Source organism: Pteronotus mesoamericanus, unplaced genomic scaffold (assembly GCF_021234165.1).
Source record: "Pteronotus mesoamericanus isolate MK-2021 breed Mesoamerican mustached bat unplaced genomic scaffold, CSHL_Meso_final contig_502, whole genome shotgun sequence".
Taxonomy (NCBI): domain Eukaryota; kingdom Metazoa; phylum Chordata; class Mammalia; order Chiroptera; family Mormoopidae; genus Pteronotus; species Pteronotus mesoamericanus.
In genome coordinates, this window is record NW_026555187.1 from 7,320,173 (window position 1) to 7,335,301 (window position 15,129).

Here is a 15,129-nt window from a genome sequence, read left to right on the forward strand (position 1 = left end):
TCCTGTGCCAGTTGCCACAATAAAAGCTCAAATGTATTGAATGCACGCTATACGCTATACGCTAGACACTGTGTTTTGTGCTTTATATGTGTTATCGCATTAAATTCTACCAAAACCCTGAAGAGTTGGGGAATAGTTACAGATGAGGAGATCAGGGCTTTGCAAAATCAACGAAAGCACCCAGAGTCACCCTGCTGGCACGTGTGAAAGCCAAGATTTAGGTTCTGGTCTGCCTGACACCGGAGCCCGTGCTCTGAAGTGGGGTAAGAGGTACCAACCGCCGGGGCTCACGCCACTGATCTGCTTTAAGACCCTGCTGAGTTCGTACTGCCCCCAGGCACCTACCTTGAAGGCAAGCCCTGGAGATCTGTGCGCTGGTGTTTCAGCATCCCTGTCCAAACAGCAGAAGACATGGGGGCAGGGGCGTTGGTCAGAGTCGGTGCCGGTTTTGCCTTTCCTGGTGAGGTTCTGTGGACCCAGTTATTTTGCATATCGTTATATGAGCTTGGTTACTGTGATCCTACGTGTTCTGACAGTGTCGTGATGTGGAAAGGAGATGGGAATTGGAAGGAGAAAAGTCAGTGAGCGCATCTGGACTTGTCCCGCTCCTGAGCCTCTTCACTCTGGATGCTCTGGGCCCTCCGATGACGGGTCCGCTCCTTGGGGGACCAGCTGACCACTCCTTTCTTTCTAGAATGCTTGGTTTAGATCTGGTCGTGCGGGACGACAACGGAAACATCTTGGACCCAGAGGAGACCAGCACGATAGCCCTCTTCAAGGCCCACGAAGTGGCCTCGAAAAGGATTGAGGAGAGGATTCAAGAAGAAAAGGTACCTTTTCCCAAATATTCAGACTTTGGCCCCTGAGGTTCTGTCTTCTCATGTTTTTAATGAGAGAAAGGAGGTCATTGACCACAGAGGTAGAAATGTTATTTAAAAAATCCTTTTAAAAGCAAAACAGAAAAAGAACGAGGCAGCTCTGTGTCATGTTCTGATATGGAAGATGCCAAGATAAATATGAAGTAAAGGAGCAAGATGCAGAACTGTGTATGGAGTAATATTATTTATGTTTCAAAAAAGAATATACATCTGTGCTTGCTTATGTGCCGGCTAACTCTGGAGTCATGGACAAGAAACGGATCGTTACCAGCTGCCTTCAGAGGGAAGCTGGGGGCAGGGAGCCTTTTTACTGTGTGACCCGCCGTGTTCAGTGCATGTATTATGATTTCCAAAATAAATTAAATAAGATGAAGAAATAAAGCATTTGAAAGTAGGAACTGGATATTAAATAAAAATTAGGAAGGTACAGAAAAAGAGAAAAAAATTCACCTATGTTATAACTGCCTAACCATCTTGATATTTTGGTATATGGTCTTCAGTCTTTCTGTTCTAATGACGCAAGACTTCTGTTTGTTTTCTTGTTTCTTAGTTTGTAGGTTTTACTACTTTAGCACAGTTGTGATACTACTTGTGTTCCTGGCTTTAACAGCTCACGTGCCTGAGGGTAAAGCCTTTCCAGTGGAATCTGTTGTTTGCTTTGAGGGTTATTCCCCAAAAGAAGGATAATGAATCATGATTTTTATGCTTTGGGGGTTCATCCCAAAGCAATTGCGAGACAAAGACTTGTTGAAGCTACTAAAATCCTGAATTACCACCTTTTGACAGCTGTTGAATTACGTGGGTTCAGGGCCCTGTGCAGGATAGCCTGACTGTGTCAGTGATGGTCGCGTTGCACTCGGCTCACTTGGTTATTTGTCCACTTACGTAATACGTGTAAGTGCTGCTCCTCTTGGTCGGTGATTATATTTGGTCCCCACTTTTGAAACTAGGCTGCTTTTCTCTCCTGTGCTCTGTGTTCAGTCAGCCCGGCAGAACCTGGACTTGCGGGGACAGACCATCTTCAGTGCCACCCATACCTACGGCCTCTACGTCAACTTCAAGAACTTTGTCTGCAACATCGGGGAAGACGCGGAGCTGTTCATGGCCCTCTATGACCCGGACCAGTCCATTTTCATCAGGTAGTGGACCCCCAGTCATCTGCTGTCGAGCCTGGAAAAGCACCCAGCCTTCGCCTGCTGCCTGCCTGGGTTCTGGGCTCAGTTTGAGCAGGGAGGACAGAGAGGACAGGGAGGATTTCCGGGCAGGAGAAAACAAAACCCTTCCGGCTCCTAAGCCTTTTGTCTGGCCGCTGAGACAGGCCAGTAGCAGTCTGTGGACTCTGTGGGTCTTTCAGATGACCTAAAACTCATCAGAACACAGAGGCAGGAGCAAAGAGTTCAAAAGATAACAGGGGAGGGGTGGGGGCGGGGTGCACCTGCAGAGCACAGAGGATGTAGGGCACTGAAACTCATCTGCGTGATACTACACGGTGGGCGCATGCCACTGAACGCTTGTCCAAACCCGTGGAATGTGCACGACCAGGAGTGAACCCTCACGTAAACTGTGGACTTCGAGGGATAATGATGTGGCAGTGTCAGTACCACTCTGGTGGGGGGTGCTGTTTATGGGGGAGACTGTGGCGGGGCGGGGGTGTATGGGGATTCTCTGTACTTTCTGTTCACCTTTGCTGTGAGCCTCAAACTGCTCTAAAACATAAAGGCTATGAAAAAATTGTAATGACTGTAGGGAACGATAATTGGCTTTGTTTAACCCTACGGTGGCATTACCGCTAAGCAGCTAAGCAAGCAGATGTATTTTGGAGAAGACGGTTAGAAGTGATTACTGACAGGCTGCTTATTTCTAAAATAGAAATTGTATTTGAGTGTGGTGATGCGGATTTCAGGGGATGGATTTAGAACGATTATCATAAAGTTGTATTCTTGATTCAGCAAAGCTGAAACTTTTAGATGGGAATTTGAGGTGAAGAAAGACCCCCAGACAGAATCTGGCAGAATCGCTGTGTGTGTGTCATCGTGAGCAGTATGCGTCATGGGTCCTACTGGGCACGCCTCACGGAGCGGGGCTACGGCAGGCACCTGTCTCCAGAACCGGGCCGGACGAATTTAACTGAGCTTGACTGGGCCTTTCTTACAGTCTGCACTGTGGGCAGCTCCCCCTCCCCCCCAGGGAACCCCTCAGTAAGAATCGGTTTTTTCTTCCCCAGTGAGAACTACCTAATTCGTTGGGGCAGTAATGGGATGCCCAAGGAAATCGAGAAGCTGAATAACCTTCAGGCGGTCTTCACCGTAAGTCCTCACTTACGTTAAATCATTTTGTCTGGGGGTGAGCGGATGCATGTGGTAAGTATGTGGAAAGCATAAAAAATGAAACGGTGAATATACAAGTCAACCAAAAAAGTCATCATAATCCTCCCCGCAGGACTAACCCGCTCATTTATTCCACAAATACTTGTCGAGCACGTGTTAGATGCCAGGCACTGAGCTGGGCACTTGAGCTCCATCAGCAAACACGTCGGAGAAAACATCTGTTTGCTCAAGATGCTTTTGTCTGAATGGACAGTAATAAACAATAATTGAATAAGTGAGCCAGCTGTGTAGAATGTCAGAAATTCTAAGTGCTTTAGCAGGGATTGGATGTTTCTGGTCTGGGAGCAGGTTGCCATTTAAATAGGGGGTCAGGGCAGAACTCAGGGATGCAGCCTTTGAACACGAACTCACAGTCGAGGCGGTGGTTAAGGGGACCATCGTTTTGGGACGAGGTCACAGCTCAGGCAGAGGTGGGATCCAGACTGTTTTTTGTGCATATATGGCCTTTGTCCTCCCTTCGTCCCCATCTCCGGGTGTGAGAAGTGACGCTGTCACACATCAGGAGCAAGGACATTTACTGGGCGCCAGCGGGGGGCGTGGTGGCTCTGCCTTGCAGGCTGAGAACTTTCTTGGGGCCCCCTCACATTTTATAATGCCGGTGCTCAAAATGTCCCAGAGCTGCGGCCCACTGCTTGGAGAAGCCTGAGAAGGTGGGTGTCCCAGCTCCCAGGAGTCCCGAAGGGGATGCTCCCTTCGGTTTCCCTTTGCTCCCTCAGCCACACCCATATTTTCGCTCCATGCCCTAAGGCAAGGCGAGCAGAGTCCAAGGTAGAGGCCAAATGAAGTGATAGGAAGGAGCCGTGGTTCCAGGGTGGGCTTTCCGTCCGTCTGTCCGTCCGTCCATCCATCCATCCATCCATCCATCCATCCATTCGTCTCTCCTTAGAACCGTTCATCCCTTCTGTCAACATCCCACCCCTAGGACAGGCCTGGTTTGATGACTGTCCCTGCACTGACCCATCTATAGCTTCACCACCTGGTAAATGTAGACAAAAAGGCGCTTAGAACTCACTCTTCCCGAAACCTGCCCCGAACACATAGAGTGTTTCCTCATTGCTGAGATAGGTGAGTTTTTTTCCCTTCAAATTAAAAGGCATTTACCAGTCAGTGTGTCATTAAAAAGCAAACACGTTTAAAGAAGACATTATTGAATCTTTGCTCTATCTTCTAATCAATACTGTGGAGCCACAGCTCATCCCCTCCCCCACTCTTCCCACCGATTAGGATCTTCTTGTATGTACCTTTCGTGCCCAGCTTTTTTACTTAAATAAAATGTAATGACCATTTCCTGGGCCATAAAACCTTTTTCAAAAACTTCATTTATCAATGAGTACATATTATTAAATAATAACAGGGTGCCTCAGTTTATCTAACTGGCCATGTGGAGCCTTCATCTCTCTCTTAACAGAAGCCTCACAAAACCTAGAGTAGAAATTCAAGGTTGATGTTATCATTGGTCTGTAGTCTTACTTTGGAGATATAAATTACAGAGGATGGATTTGGAGCGATTGTTTAAAAGGTAATTCTTGATTCAGTGAAGAGGCCTTGAACAGCTGTTTCATGAAAAGAATCTGAGATGCAATTAAATTGTTTGATGTTAAAGGGAATGAGATACGTGAGCTCCTCCATGGGTTTACTCACCCATCCTTACAGATACAAGCAAACGTAGACCGTGAGCCACAAAAAAACAGATATTTCATCCATGCATCACTTAATTAATCAACATACACCCAGAAGCTCCCAGTGGATGCTTCTCCTAAAACACATGAATGGTTACAGAAATCAGGGCATGTAAATTTCTCTGTTATAATTGCCTCACAGGATTATTTGGCAGATGAATTGAAACCAGCATGTGTGGATACCCAACAAATGTCAATATCATACAAGTTTTAATTTCATTTGACACTGAAACGCATCCTGTACTCAGATGTGTCATGGCGATATTATAAAGTAGCAATGACAAGTGTCCTGATTTTTAGATACCCTGCTTGAATAGATGAACTAGAGACTTTAGATTAAATATGATCTGATTTATGCATTTGAAGTAGGAGCTGGGGAATAAAATTTTCTACTGGTTTGAATCCAGCCCTTTTTCTCTGGTGCCATGGCAGTTCTTGGGTGCGTGGGGAGAAGAGAGGAGCCACTCTGGCCTTTCAGCATCAGGAAATAGAGGTGGCAGGGTGACAGAGAGGGACCCCTTTACACGCTCTCTGCTTCTTTAGGACCTCAGCAGCACAGACCTCATCCGGCCCCGCATCAGCCTCGTGTGCCAGATTGTCCGGGTGGGCCACATGGAGCTGAAGGAGGGCAAAAAGCACACCTGTGGGCTCCGCAGGCCCTTCGGAGTTGCAGGTATGGAAAGACCCAGAGACAAAGGTAAAATGACGCAGTCACTGTGACCAACGGGGGCAGGTTCTCAAAAACGTTAGACCTAGGACTGTGGTCAGCGGTCCTGCGTGTGGTCGTGTCTGCTGAAGAATTAAAACCAGGGTGTCAGAGAAATAATTGTGCATCCTGTGCTCTTAGCTGCTTTATTCACAACAGCCAAAAGGTAGAAGCAGCCCAGGTAGGAGTCCCGCAATGGATGAGCGGGGTAAACATAGGGGGTCCGTCCATACAATGGCATGTCACTCAGCCGTAAGAGGGAGGAAATTCTGACACCTGCCACCATAGGGATCGTCCTTGAGGACACTCTATGAAGTGAAATAAGCCAGTCACAAAAAGATGACTACTGTAGGATTCCACTGATGCGAGGTGTGTAGAGAATGGTTGGGTTCATAGAAACAGGAAGTAGATGGTGGTTGCCAGGGGCCAGGGAAGACAGGCAGAGCAGTTAGTGTTGAATAGGGACAGGGCTTCAGTTTGGGAGGATGAAAACTCTGTGGGGTGGACGGTGGGGATGGCTGGGGACAGTGAATGTGCTTTAACGCCACAGAACTGACCACTTAAAAACGGCTACAGTGGTAGATTTATTTTATGTGTATTTTATCACAGTAAAAAAAATTAATGAAAAATAGAGGCGGTGGGGGAGGGATCAGAGCCATGGACTGTGCTAGATGACTTCCGCCGCCAGTGTTTGTACCTTTCCGGGGCTCTGTGTCCCCCACAGGGACCCTCCTGTGCAGTGTCCCCCACAGCGCCCAGCATAGCGTCTTCCACTCAGCAGGCCCACGGCGATGCCTCAGGTGTGACTTCTGGAATATCCTCCCTGCCTGCAGCCACATATTGATTACTGATTGCACTCAAGTAAAATTCTCCCTGGACAGCATTTGCCTGCCTAGGAAATTTACTCTTCAAAGGCACCAGCACTGAGTTTGTAGCTGCTTTCAGAGAGAATCCTTGGCTTCAGTCAAACCCTACAACCTTCCAGGGGGCCCTTCCTTTTCCTGTGTAGCATGTTAAATGGAGGAAATACATTTTCAGTCTCAGGTTGAAATTTTGGTCACTAAGTAGTTTTGAAAGCCATCGGCGAAATGTCGTCATTTTGCTCCTGGAACAAGGGCAGAGAAACCCCGTGTTGTCAGGGTCGCGTGGATAACGAGGTGGCCTCTGTATCCCATGAGCCTGGATGTCCTGCCTCCCTTGAACAGCCCTGCCCCCAGCCTGCTTCACAGGGGCCGAAGGCCTGTGGCCGGAGGGCTGCCCATCACTTCCTGATTGAGAGACTAAGTAGATTCTCGGAAGAGGCGAGAGCCCTGACAGCCTTAGCTGCCTGCAGGATAACCTATTGATCTAAGGGGTTAAAGCCTGTTAGAGGCCGTTGTCATTCCGAATAAGCCACAGAAACTGGAAGAACATCAGGCTGTAACTTTTGCTTGCTCTTCTACTTCAGAGCGTGTGTGAGCGCAGGGCACCGAGTATGATGGGAACAAGGCAGAGACTTCTTTCCTCGGACCCTGGAGGCCGAGCACCAGCAGAGCTTAGGGCTGTGGAGTTGTGGCAAGGACAAATGAATGGCCTGCTGTTCTTTTTTTTACGATTTTATTTTCAGAGAGAGGAGAAGGGAGGGGAAAAGAGAGGGAGAGAAACACAAATTGGTTGCTTCCTGCTCACCCCCAACCAGGGACCTGGCCTGCAACCCAGGCATGTGCTCTGACAGGGAATTGAATTGGCGACCTTTCAGTTTGCAGGCCGGTGCTCAATCCATTGAGCCACACCAGCCCAGGCTGCCTATTTTTTTGGGTGGGGGAGGGGGTGTCAAATATAAGTTTTGCAGGGTTGTATTTTTTGTTAATTTTTGCAGGGTTCCATGGAAGGCTGGCAGCAAGTTGATGCCATGCCCTGCTTCCTACAGCCTCCTTCCGCCAACATTTTTGATTCCCAAGCCTGACACTGTGTGGTTTGAGTTATTGTGAGAAGACATTTCTTTCCTTACCCTAGGTTTCTCATATGAGAATTGTCTCATATCTCAGTATTCATTTTAAATCTCCAAACAGGCTGTCTGCGGATAGACCCCCAGCGAGGGTTTATGGCCAAGTTGTCATTTATTAACTGAGGGATTGCCTCTTGCCTGGGGCCCTGCCTCACTGCAGCCCATTTACTACTTCTGCAGGCAGCGGGGGGAGTCAGGTCCAATGATTTAGCCCTGTGACCACTTCCAGGTCCATGCCCTGGCTTCAGCACTTAATGCTTGTGGCCTGGCCGAGTCACTCACCTTTGCTGCGCTCAGTTTCCTCATCTCTCACAGTACAGCTAATAGCGCCTGTGTTAATAAGATGATATATATGCAGGAGGCTTAGAACAGGACTTTAATTGCTCTCCTTGCCCGTGAGAAAGCAGACTACTCTGGGGTCTTCTCATGCAGGTAGCTGGCGTTCTGGTCTCCCGTTGTTTACGTGTAAATCAAGAGAAGATGTCAAATCAGAGACAGAGGGTCACTTCAAGTCCTGTGCATCTCTCCATCTGTTGTTCTGTTGACACTTAGACCAAAAATGTGTGTTCTGTGGGTCTTTGCATGCAGACTCACAAAGAAGTGGCCTGGCTGTCAAGTTTCCCAAGAATGTTGCAGCTTGTCTTGCAACAAGGTAGCAGCCTGCAGGGTTACCTGGCAGGCAGCCCCAGCCCTGCAGGAGGGGCTCCCAGGGAATCGCTCTGCAGCCCAGCCGGGCTGGCAGTGGGGATCCTGCCGGCAAAGGGCAGAGCGCCTCGTCGGTGGTATCTCCCTTTCCCTGGTGTTCTGTGTTGCTGATACTCTTAATCTTCGTGGTAACTCACCGAGGCCTGAAGTAATTAGTTTCTTTAATTAAGTTTATCTTCTTCCTAGTGATGGATATTACTGATATCGTGCACGGGAAGGTGGACGATGAAGAAAAGCAGCATTTTATTCCCTGTCAGCAGTAAGTACTTTGGCATTTGTCCCGGGTGACTTGAGACCTGGATTAGCACTTGGAACAGGGTGTTCATGCAGAGCCAGGTGCTGGAAACTTGTGTCTTGTTAGGGAAGACAGGCTGTCCAGCTGGAAGATGGTCCGAGAGGAGCTGACTGAGGACTTTATTCCAAGTCCTTTATATTGAGCTCCAGTGGCAGAGGGTAAACTGAGCTTTTCTGATGCCACTGAAATGACTGAAGGAATATAAGGGGCGAATATATGTCTGTACTAGAGACCAGAGGAGGGTGCCGTGGGAGGGCAGAAATGCCGAAGGATGTCTGTACTTTGTCACCTGGAGCAGGTGTCGCGGAAGACAAGGACTCATGTACAGCAGCACAGGTTTCTTAAATGGGCACATGCATATGCACGACCTGGGGCCTTGTTGGAACGCGGACCGTGGCCCAGTAGGTCTGGAGGGTCCATCTCTCGAGCTCCCAGAGGATGCTCGTGCTGCTGGTCCGGGGGCCGCCCTGGGTAGCAAGGGCTCAGGGGGTGTGAGAGGGAAGGCCGACGAGCCCATGGGATCCCGCAGAGGCGGGGAGAGCCAGCCCTGGGAGGACGTGCAGGGAGTCCCTGAAGGGCTCGGCTAGAGGAGACCTCGCCTCCATGCGGAGCTCGGAGCCGCTGGGAGCTGCTGGCGAGCAAGCGTCCATGCCTGTCCCTCAGAGGGAGGCGGCCTCTGTGGGATCTCACGACTGGCTGTGGCAGCCAGGCTCCGCGCGCAGGTGGCGGTGGCCCAGGGAGGCGAGGGCGTTGCTGGGACTGACTCCTGACGGCGTCGTCCTGTCAGTGACAGAAGGTGGTTGTGCAGGCCAGCTTGTCGCCGTGCCAACACATCCATCTGACACACTGAGAGTTACAGAAGCCAGCCCAAGGAGATCTGAATTAATAAGTACTTTATTCATAATAAATAATAATTATTTTAAATTATTTTGGAATAAAAATAAACCAGTGGAGGGAGACAGATTATGCAAAAGACTGAGAAAATTAGCTAACCATTTAAGAAACATAAAGCAGAACCTTGTCTCGCAACCTGCATCGTTGTAAACACCTGATGATGAAACACAGTGAAATATGTCAGGAAAATAGAAGTTTTACGTAATAGTGAAATATGGGAGGACTTTCTGAGTCAGACACCAAAGATTTGACTAAAAAAGGAGATTGATAGGTTTAGCCACCCAAGAATTTTAAACAACTTACACATAAAAAAAATTTAATAAAATCTTCGGAATGTCTATGAAAGAAATACGCGTACACACAAAGAAAAGGCCTATAAATTCATTGGGAATCAATGAAATACAAATTAAACAGTGAGGTTTAGTTTTTGGCTTGACCAAGTTTTAAAAATATATGCACTATCTAGTATTTGGTGGGTGTAAGGAGCATGTGTTACTTACAGGAATACAGGGGTGGACAACAGCAGCTGCAGAGTTGTTCGTATGGAAGAACACGTGCAGGTTGTGATTATTGCAGCTGCTTTATTAACTCTGTTTTGTGTGCTCACAACTGTAAACCTACTTTTGCCCACCCCTGTAAATTATTACAATATAGTAAAAGCCTTAAAATGTAGATAGTCCCAAGAATGTACTCCATAATTAACAATGATTATTTCTGTTGGTGTAACTATAGGTGATTTTGCCCCTCTTTTTATTAAATCCTGTTTTCTAAATATTTTTCTACAATATATATTACATGTAACTTAATTAAAAATACAAAAAAATCTCTATCTTTTAATTTAAAGTCCAGTACCTTTGGACCAGTTTCTAAATATAATGGTACAAATAGCCCATGCTAAGTAATACTTCCCTCCTTTATCCAGATGCTGCTATTTATACTTTTTTAAAATACAGGGTGGGGCAAAAGTAGGTTTATAGTTGTTCGTTGTTCGTATAGAAAAATAATACAATAATTATTAATACAAGAATAAGCTCTGTTTTACATACCCACAACCGGAAACTGACCTTTGCCCCCCCCTCCATGCATTTATCTGGTCCCCGTACCCCCTACCCCCGATCCCCCGGAAACACAGGAGGTCAGCCTTCCATCGAGCTTAGTGCTAATTTGAATTATGAGATAATTTTCAATTTCATGAATGCTGCTCCCAATAGAAATAGCTACTTATATTTAAGTATATTAAATAGATATATTAAATTTAATAAATAAAATATGTTAAAGTATGTTACAATTTTATATTAATACATTAAATGTATTACAATAGTAAATCAACTATATTAATATCTTATATAATCAATAAATATTAAATAAAATATGTAAATGAGTATGTTTAAATATAAAAACAATTTATTAATATATTAAATATGCACAAATATTTTTGATAAATACAACTTTTTATCCATGAATGTTCTTATACATATATAATATTATTGTACATTATTATTATATATGCATTGTGTATATACATAATAGATGCAACATTCATGGCTGTGAATGTGACATGAAATATATAATAATGTGCCCTGGCTGGTGTGACTCAGTGGATTTAGTGCCTGCCTGCGAACCGAAAGGTCGCTGGTTCGATGCCAAGTCAGGGCACCTGCCTGGGTTGCAGGCCAGGTCCCCGGCTGGGGGGGTGTAGGAGGCAACCAAAACATTAATTTTTCTCTCCATCTCTTTCTCCTTCCCTTCCCCTCTTTCTAAAAGTAAATAAATAAAATCTTAAAATATATATATATAATAACGTGACATAGTATATTATATATATGTAAGTAACAGGGACAGTATTCATGGAAATGAAAGTTATTCTGCTCCATATAATAACATTGTAAGTACATCTAAAATCGGGGTGGCGCTGTAGCTCTGAAGGTCGCCGTCAGTGTATTTCTCTGCACCCGTGTCACCTGGGAGGGGCTTCTTTCTTTGGTTGTGTGCCTCCCTGCTGCCTTTCTGTACAGCTCCCGCCGGGCACACACAGTGAGACAGCACACCTGAGATTGTCCCCACCGTGTCCTGATGCTGAGAGGACACCAGCCCTGACTTGATTGCCCCACCGCAAAGCCCTCACAATGCAAATCACAGCCTCCAGCGTCTGACTCCCACGCTGATGGCAGACGCCTCCGTAACTGCCTCAGAAGCTGTGGGGGGGCATTAGAAGAGAGTTTTTTGGCCAGTCCACCGAGAGAGTCCTTTGTAAACAGCTCGGGTGGGTGACAGCAAGTCCATTGTGCAGTGGTACTGACAATCCCCAGGTTGTCAGGGCGCAGCTCTGAGCCCCTCAGAGGAAGCTGGTCTGGCCAGTGGGCCCATGAACAGCCCCTCAGCCGAGAAGGCTGGGGACTATTGGGCTGCACCGGGCAACCCGCAGTGCCTGCTGCCACCGCGCTGGCAGCGGGATGGGACTGTGCTGGTTCTGTGGCCACACTGCCCAGTTTCGGCCTGAGGCGATCAGTGAAGGAGGCTCGTTCGCTGGCGCCTGCGCTGGCGCAGCCCTAATTGTCCGGTAGTTTGTCATCACGTGGTACTCTGACCACACCCTGCGAAGCTCCTGCACGCACGCTGCACTTGTACAGAGTGTTGGCACTACTTGGCGGCCTTCAAGGCAGTGGCCATGCCCGTCTCCTTAGAGAGGAGGCGGCGGAGGCCCCGAGGGGACCCTGGTGGAACGCACTGCCAAGCAGAGCCAAAACGGGAGGCGGGTCCCCTGCCCCCTCCTGGCCCCGCTTCAGTTCCAGGACAGCAGCCTCTCACGCTCACCAAGAGCATCAAGTGTTGCCTGTGGTTTTACTTGTTAATGTTTGGCCATCAGTTTTGATTGTTCTTGGGGTTTTGTTTTTCCTTATTTGCCTCTAGTCATTTTCAAGATGAATTTGGTGTCTAAGATAGGCACCCAATGGAAAAATAAGAAAAGATAGAAAGAGTCCTCCAGTTAGGTGGTTTAGTGTTTGTATTCCTACCAACGGACCCACCACTACCTGAGCCCGTGCTACAGAGATGTCTCTTTTTTTCTTACCTCTCATTTCTGACTTTCCTAGAATTGCCATGGAAACCTATATCCGGCAGAGGCAGCTAATCATGTCGCCCCTGATAACATCCCACGTGATTGCGGAAAATGAGCCACTCACTTCGGTCTTGAATAAAGTGATAGCAGCGAAGGAAGTGAACCACAAAGGACAAGGTGCACAGCCTGGCACGCAGCTGGGAAGGGGTGGGGGCCTTCAGAACTGGGCTGTGGACTCCGGCCCCTTCCTTGCCTTCCCCTGGCATAAGACACGCCCTGCTGGGCACTGCCCATCTCAGCTTCCTGCCGCAGGCAGTTAGGGCTGAGGCGCGCCCAGGGTGCACCCGGCACTGAATTGGGTCACAGCTGCACTTTGTAAATTCTATGGAACAAATTTTTATCCCATGACTCTTCCCTCACTTTGTTTATCCCACAACCCCTGACTCTTAAGTTAATGCACAAAGACAGAGAATTCTGAGGGTAATTATGTTAAACTCTCTGAGTATGGTTATCCCATTACTTTTCCTAAAATTGAGAGGAAGGAGACCAAAGCAATACACAAGATTATGTATTAATATAAAAAATGGGCTCTCTAGCAAAAAGGACTTACTTGTTTTTAGTATCTCATGTAGGATTCTGTTGATATCATTTGAACCCAGAGGAGTTCTGTTTGTTGAAACTGCATTTTAAGTTCAAAGTAATCAAGGAAAATAGTTCAAATTTTTACATTTAAATGCCATGATGGTGATGTTTTTGGATAATTTTAAAGATTGAGTTACTTTTTTCTTAACAACCCTATAACTGTCTTCTAAAGTGGATGCAATCAGAAAACACTTTATTTTCAGCATATTTAGTTTTCTGTGTTTTAACAATTATGCTGAGTGCGGGGGACAGGTGAGGAGTCATTAAAGAATTAAACAACTAAATATATTTCTGTTGTTTTAGAATGTTAACAAAACTGAAAAAAGATCATTTATTCTCTTGCTGCTTAACAAAACAAGCACTTTTTAAATGTCTTTATGCTCTTCACAAATGTTTTTTGTAGCTGCATAATATTCCATTGCATGAATTTCAGAAAATGAAATCCCCTAAGTAAAGCGTTTTCTAATATGTCGCCATTATAAATTTAAATAACTCTACTATGACTATCTTTATAAATGCGGCTTTTCCCATAGTTAGACCTGCCTCCCAAGAAAATTCCCCGAAGTAGGATTTTTGGATCAAATGATGGTAACACGCTGAGATCTGGACACATGGCTACAGATGTCTGCCAGTGAGCGCCAATTACCACCTTGCCCCCTTTGCAAACTGATACTTAAAAAACTTTACCCGTTGAGAGGTAGAAAGTAGACTTCCATATAGTTCTCTTGAATTTAAAAAAACAAAACAAAACTACTCTTCATGAATTATCTAGCCTTCATATGTATTTGTGAGTTTTCTGAAGTTTTCCCTCTGAGTTTTTATGAGCACTTTATATAATAAAGATAACTTGTCTTATTTAGGACACATATTTTTCCAGTTTTGATTTACCGAATAGTTATAAACTTCCTGTACTTCTTTATGAATTGGGTATGTCTTATTTATTTGTGAGGACTTTAATGTTTTTCTTCTAATGAGTAATATAAATTCATAATTACTTATAAGTATTTTACCACTTTATAGTATACTTCTTATTTTTAATGAATATCAAAACTTTCAGTTTATATACATGTTTTTACAATTTCATTTGTTTCTATATTTAGAAAATGGTTCATTATCAGAGATTTAGTAAGAATACCTTTATTTATTCTTTTAATTTCCTGTCTGTTTTTATATTAGGAATCTATTTTAATGAAAATGTGAAGTAAGAAATTACATAGATTCTAAGTAGCAGGAAATTATCCTAGAACATTTATGAAATTATTGGTTTTTTCCATGATTTGTTGTGCCTCTTTTGCTATATATTAAATTGCTATATATTATAGTACTTAATCTCATTGTTCCCATTGATTCATGTAACTTTTTTTTTTTTACCATTAATATTATACATTGCTACAGCTCTACAGCATTTTGGTGTCTCAGAGGGGCTATATTTACACCTTTTTTCCCCCAAAACAAACATGTGTTCACATCTCCGTCGATCTTCAAGTTCTGATAGAGTGTCATGGAAATGGTAAATTAACCAGCAGAGAATGTTCATCCTATAATACTGTATCTGTATATCAATACAACAGATTTTTCTCTGTGTTGGTGCGTGTTACTATCTAGATTACACAGAGAGCTAAACGTTTATCCTTCATGTCTTTAAAGGACTTTGGGTATCCTTGAAGCTGTTGCCAGGCGACCTCACACAAGTTCAGAAGAATTTTTCACACTTGGTGGATAGATCAACAGCAATTGCCCGAAAAATGGGCTTTCCTGAAATAATACTTCCAGGTAAAACACTTTGCTTGAGTCACCTGTCTGCCTCCTCTAGGACCTCCTTCCTGAAGTAGTTACTTCTAACCCACAACAGAAACAGCACTGACCCGTCGAGTCCGTCGTCTGCACTCAGCGGTGCC

General features: G+C 45.5%; 1 protein-coding gene across 1 annotated transcript in view; it reads left to right on the forward strand.

The window, feature by feature from the left end:
- DOCK5 (dedicator of cytokinesis 5) overlaps positions 1-15,129 on the forward strand; it is a 186,354-nt gene that overhangs the window by 87,355 nt on the left and 83,870 nt on the right. The window contains exons 7-13 of the mRNA XM_054578985.1: positions 695-830; positions 1,860-2,017; positions 3,103-3,184; positions 5,488-5,617; positions 8,529-8,601; positions 12,624-12,766; positions 14,879-15,004. Coding sequence (XP_054434960.1) covers positions 695-830; positions 1,860-2,017; positions 3,103-3,184; positions 5,488-5,617; positions 8,529-8,601; positions 12,624-12,766; positions 14,879-15,004 — 848 coding nt within the window. The remainder of the gene's footprint in view (positions 1-694; positions 831-1,859; positions 2,018-3,102; positions 3,185-5,487; positions 5,618-8,528; positions 8,602-12,623; positions 12,767-14,878; positions 15,005-15,129) is intronic.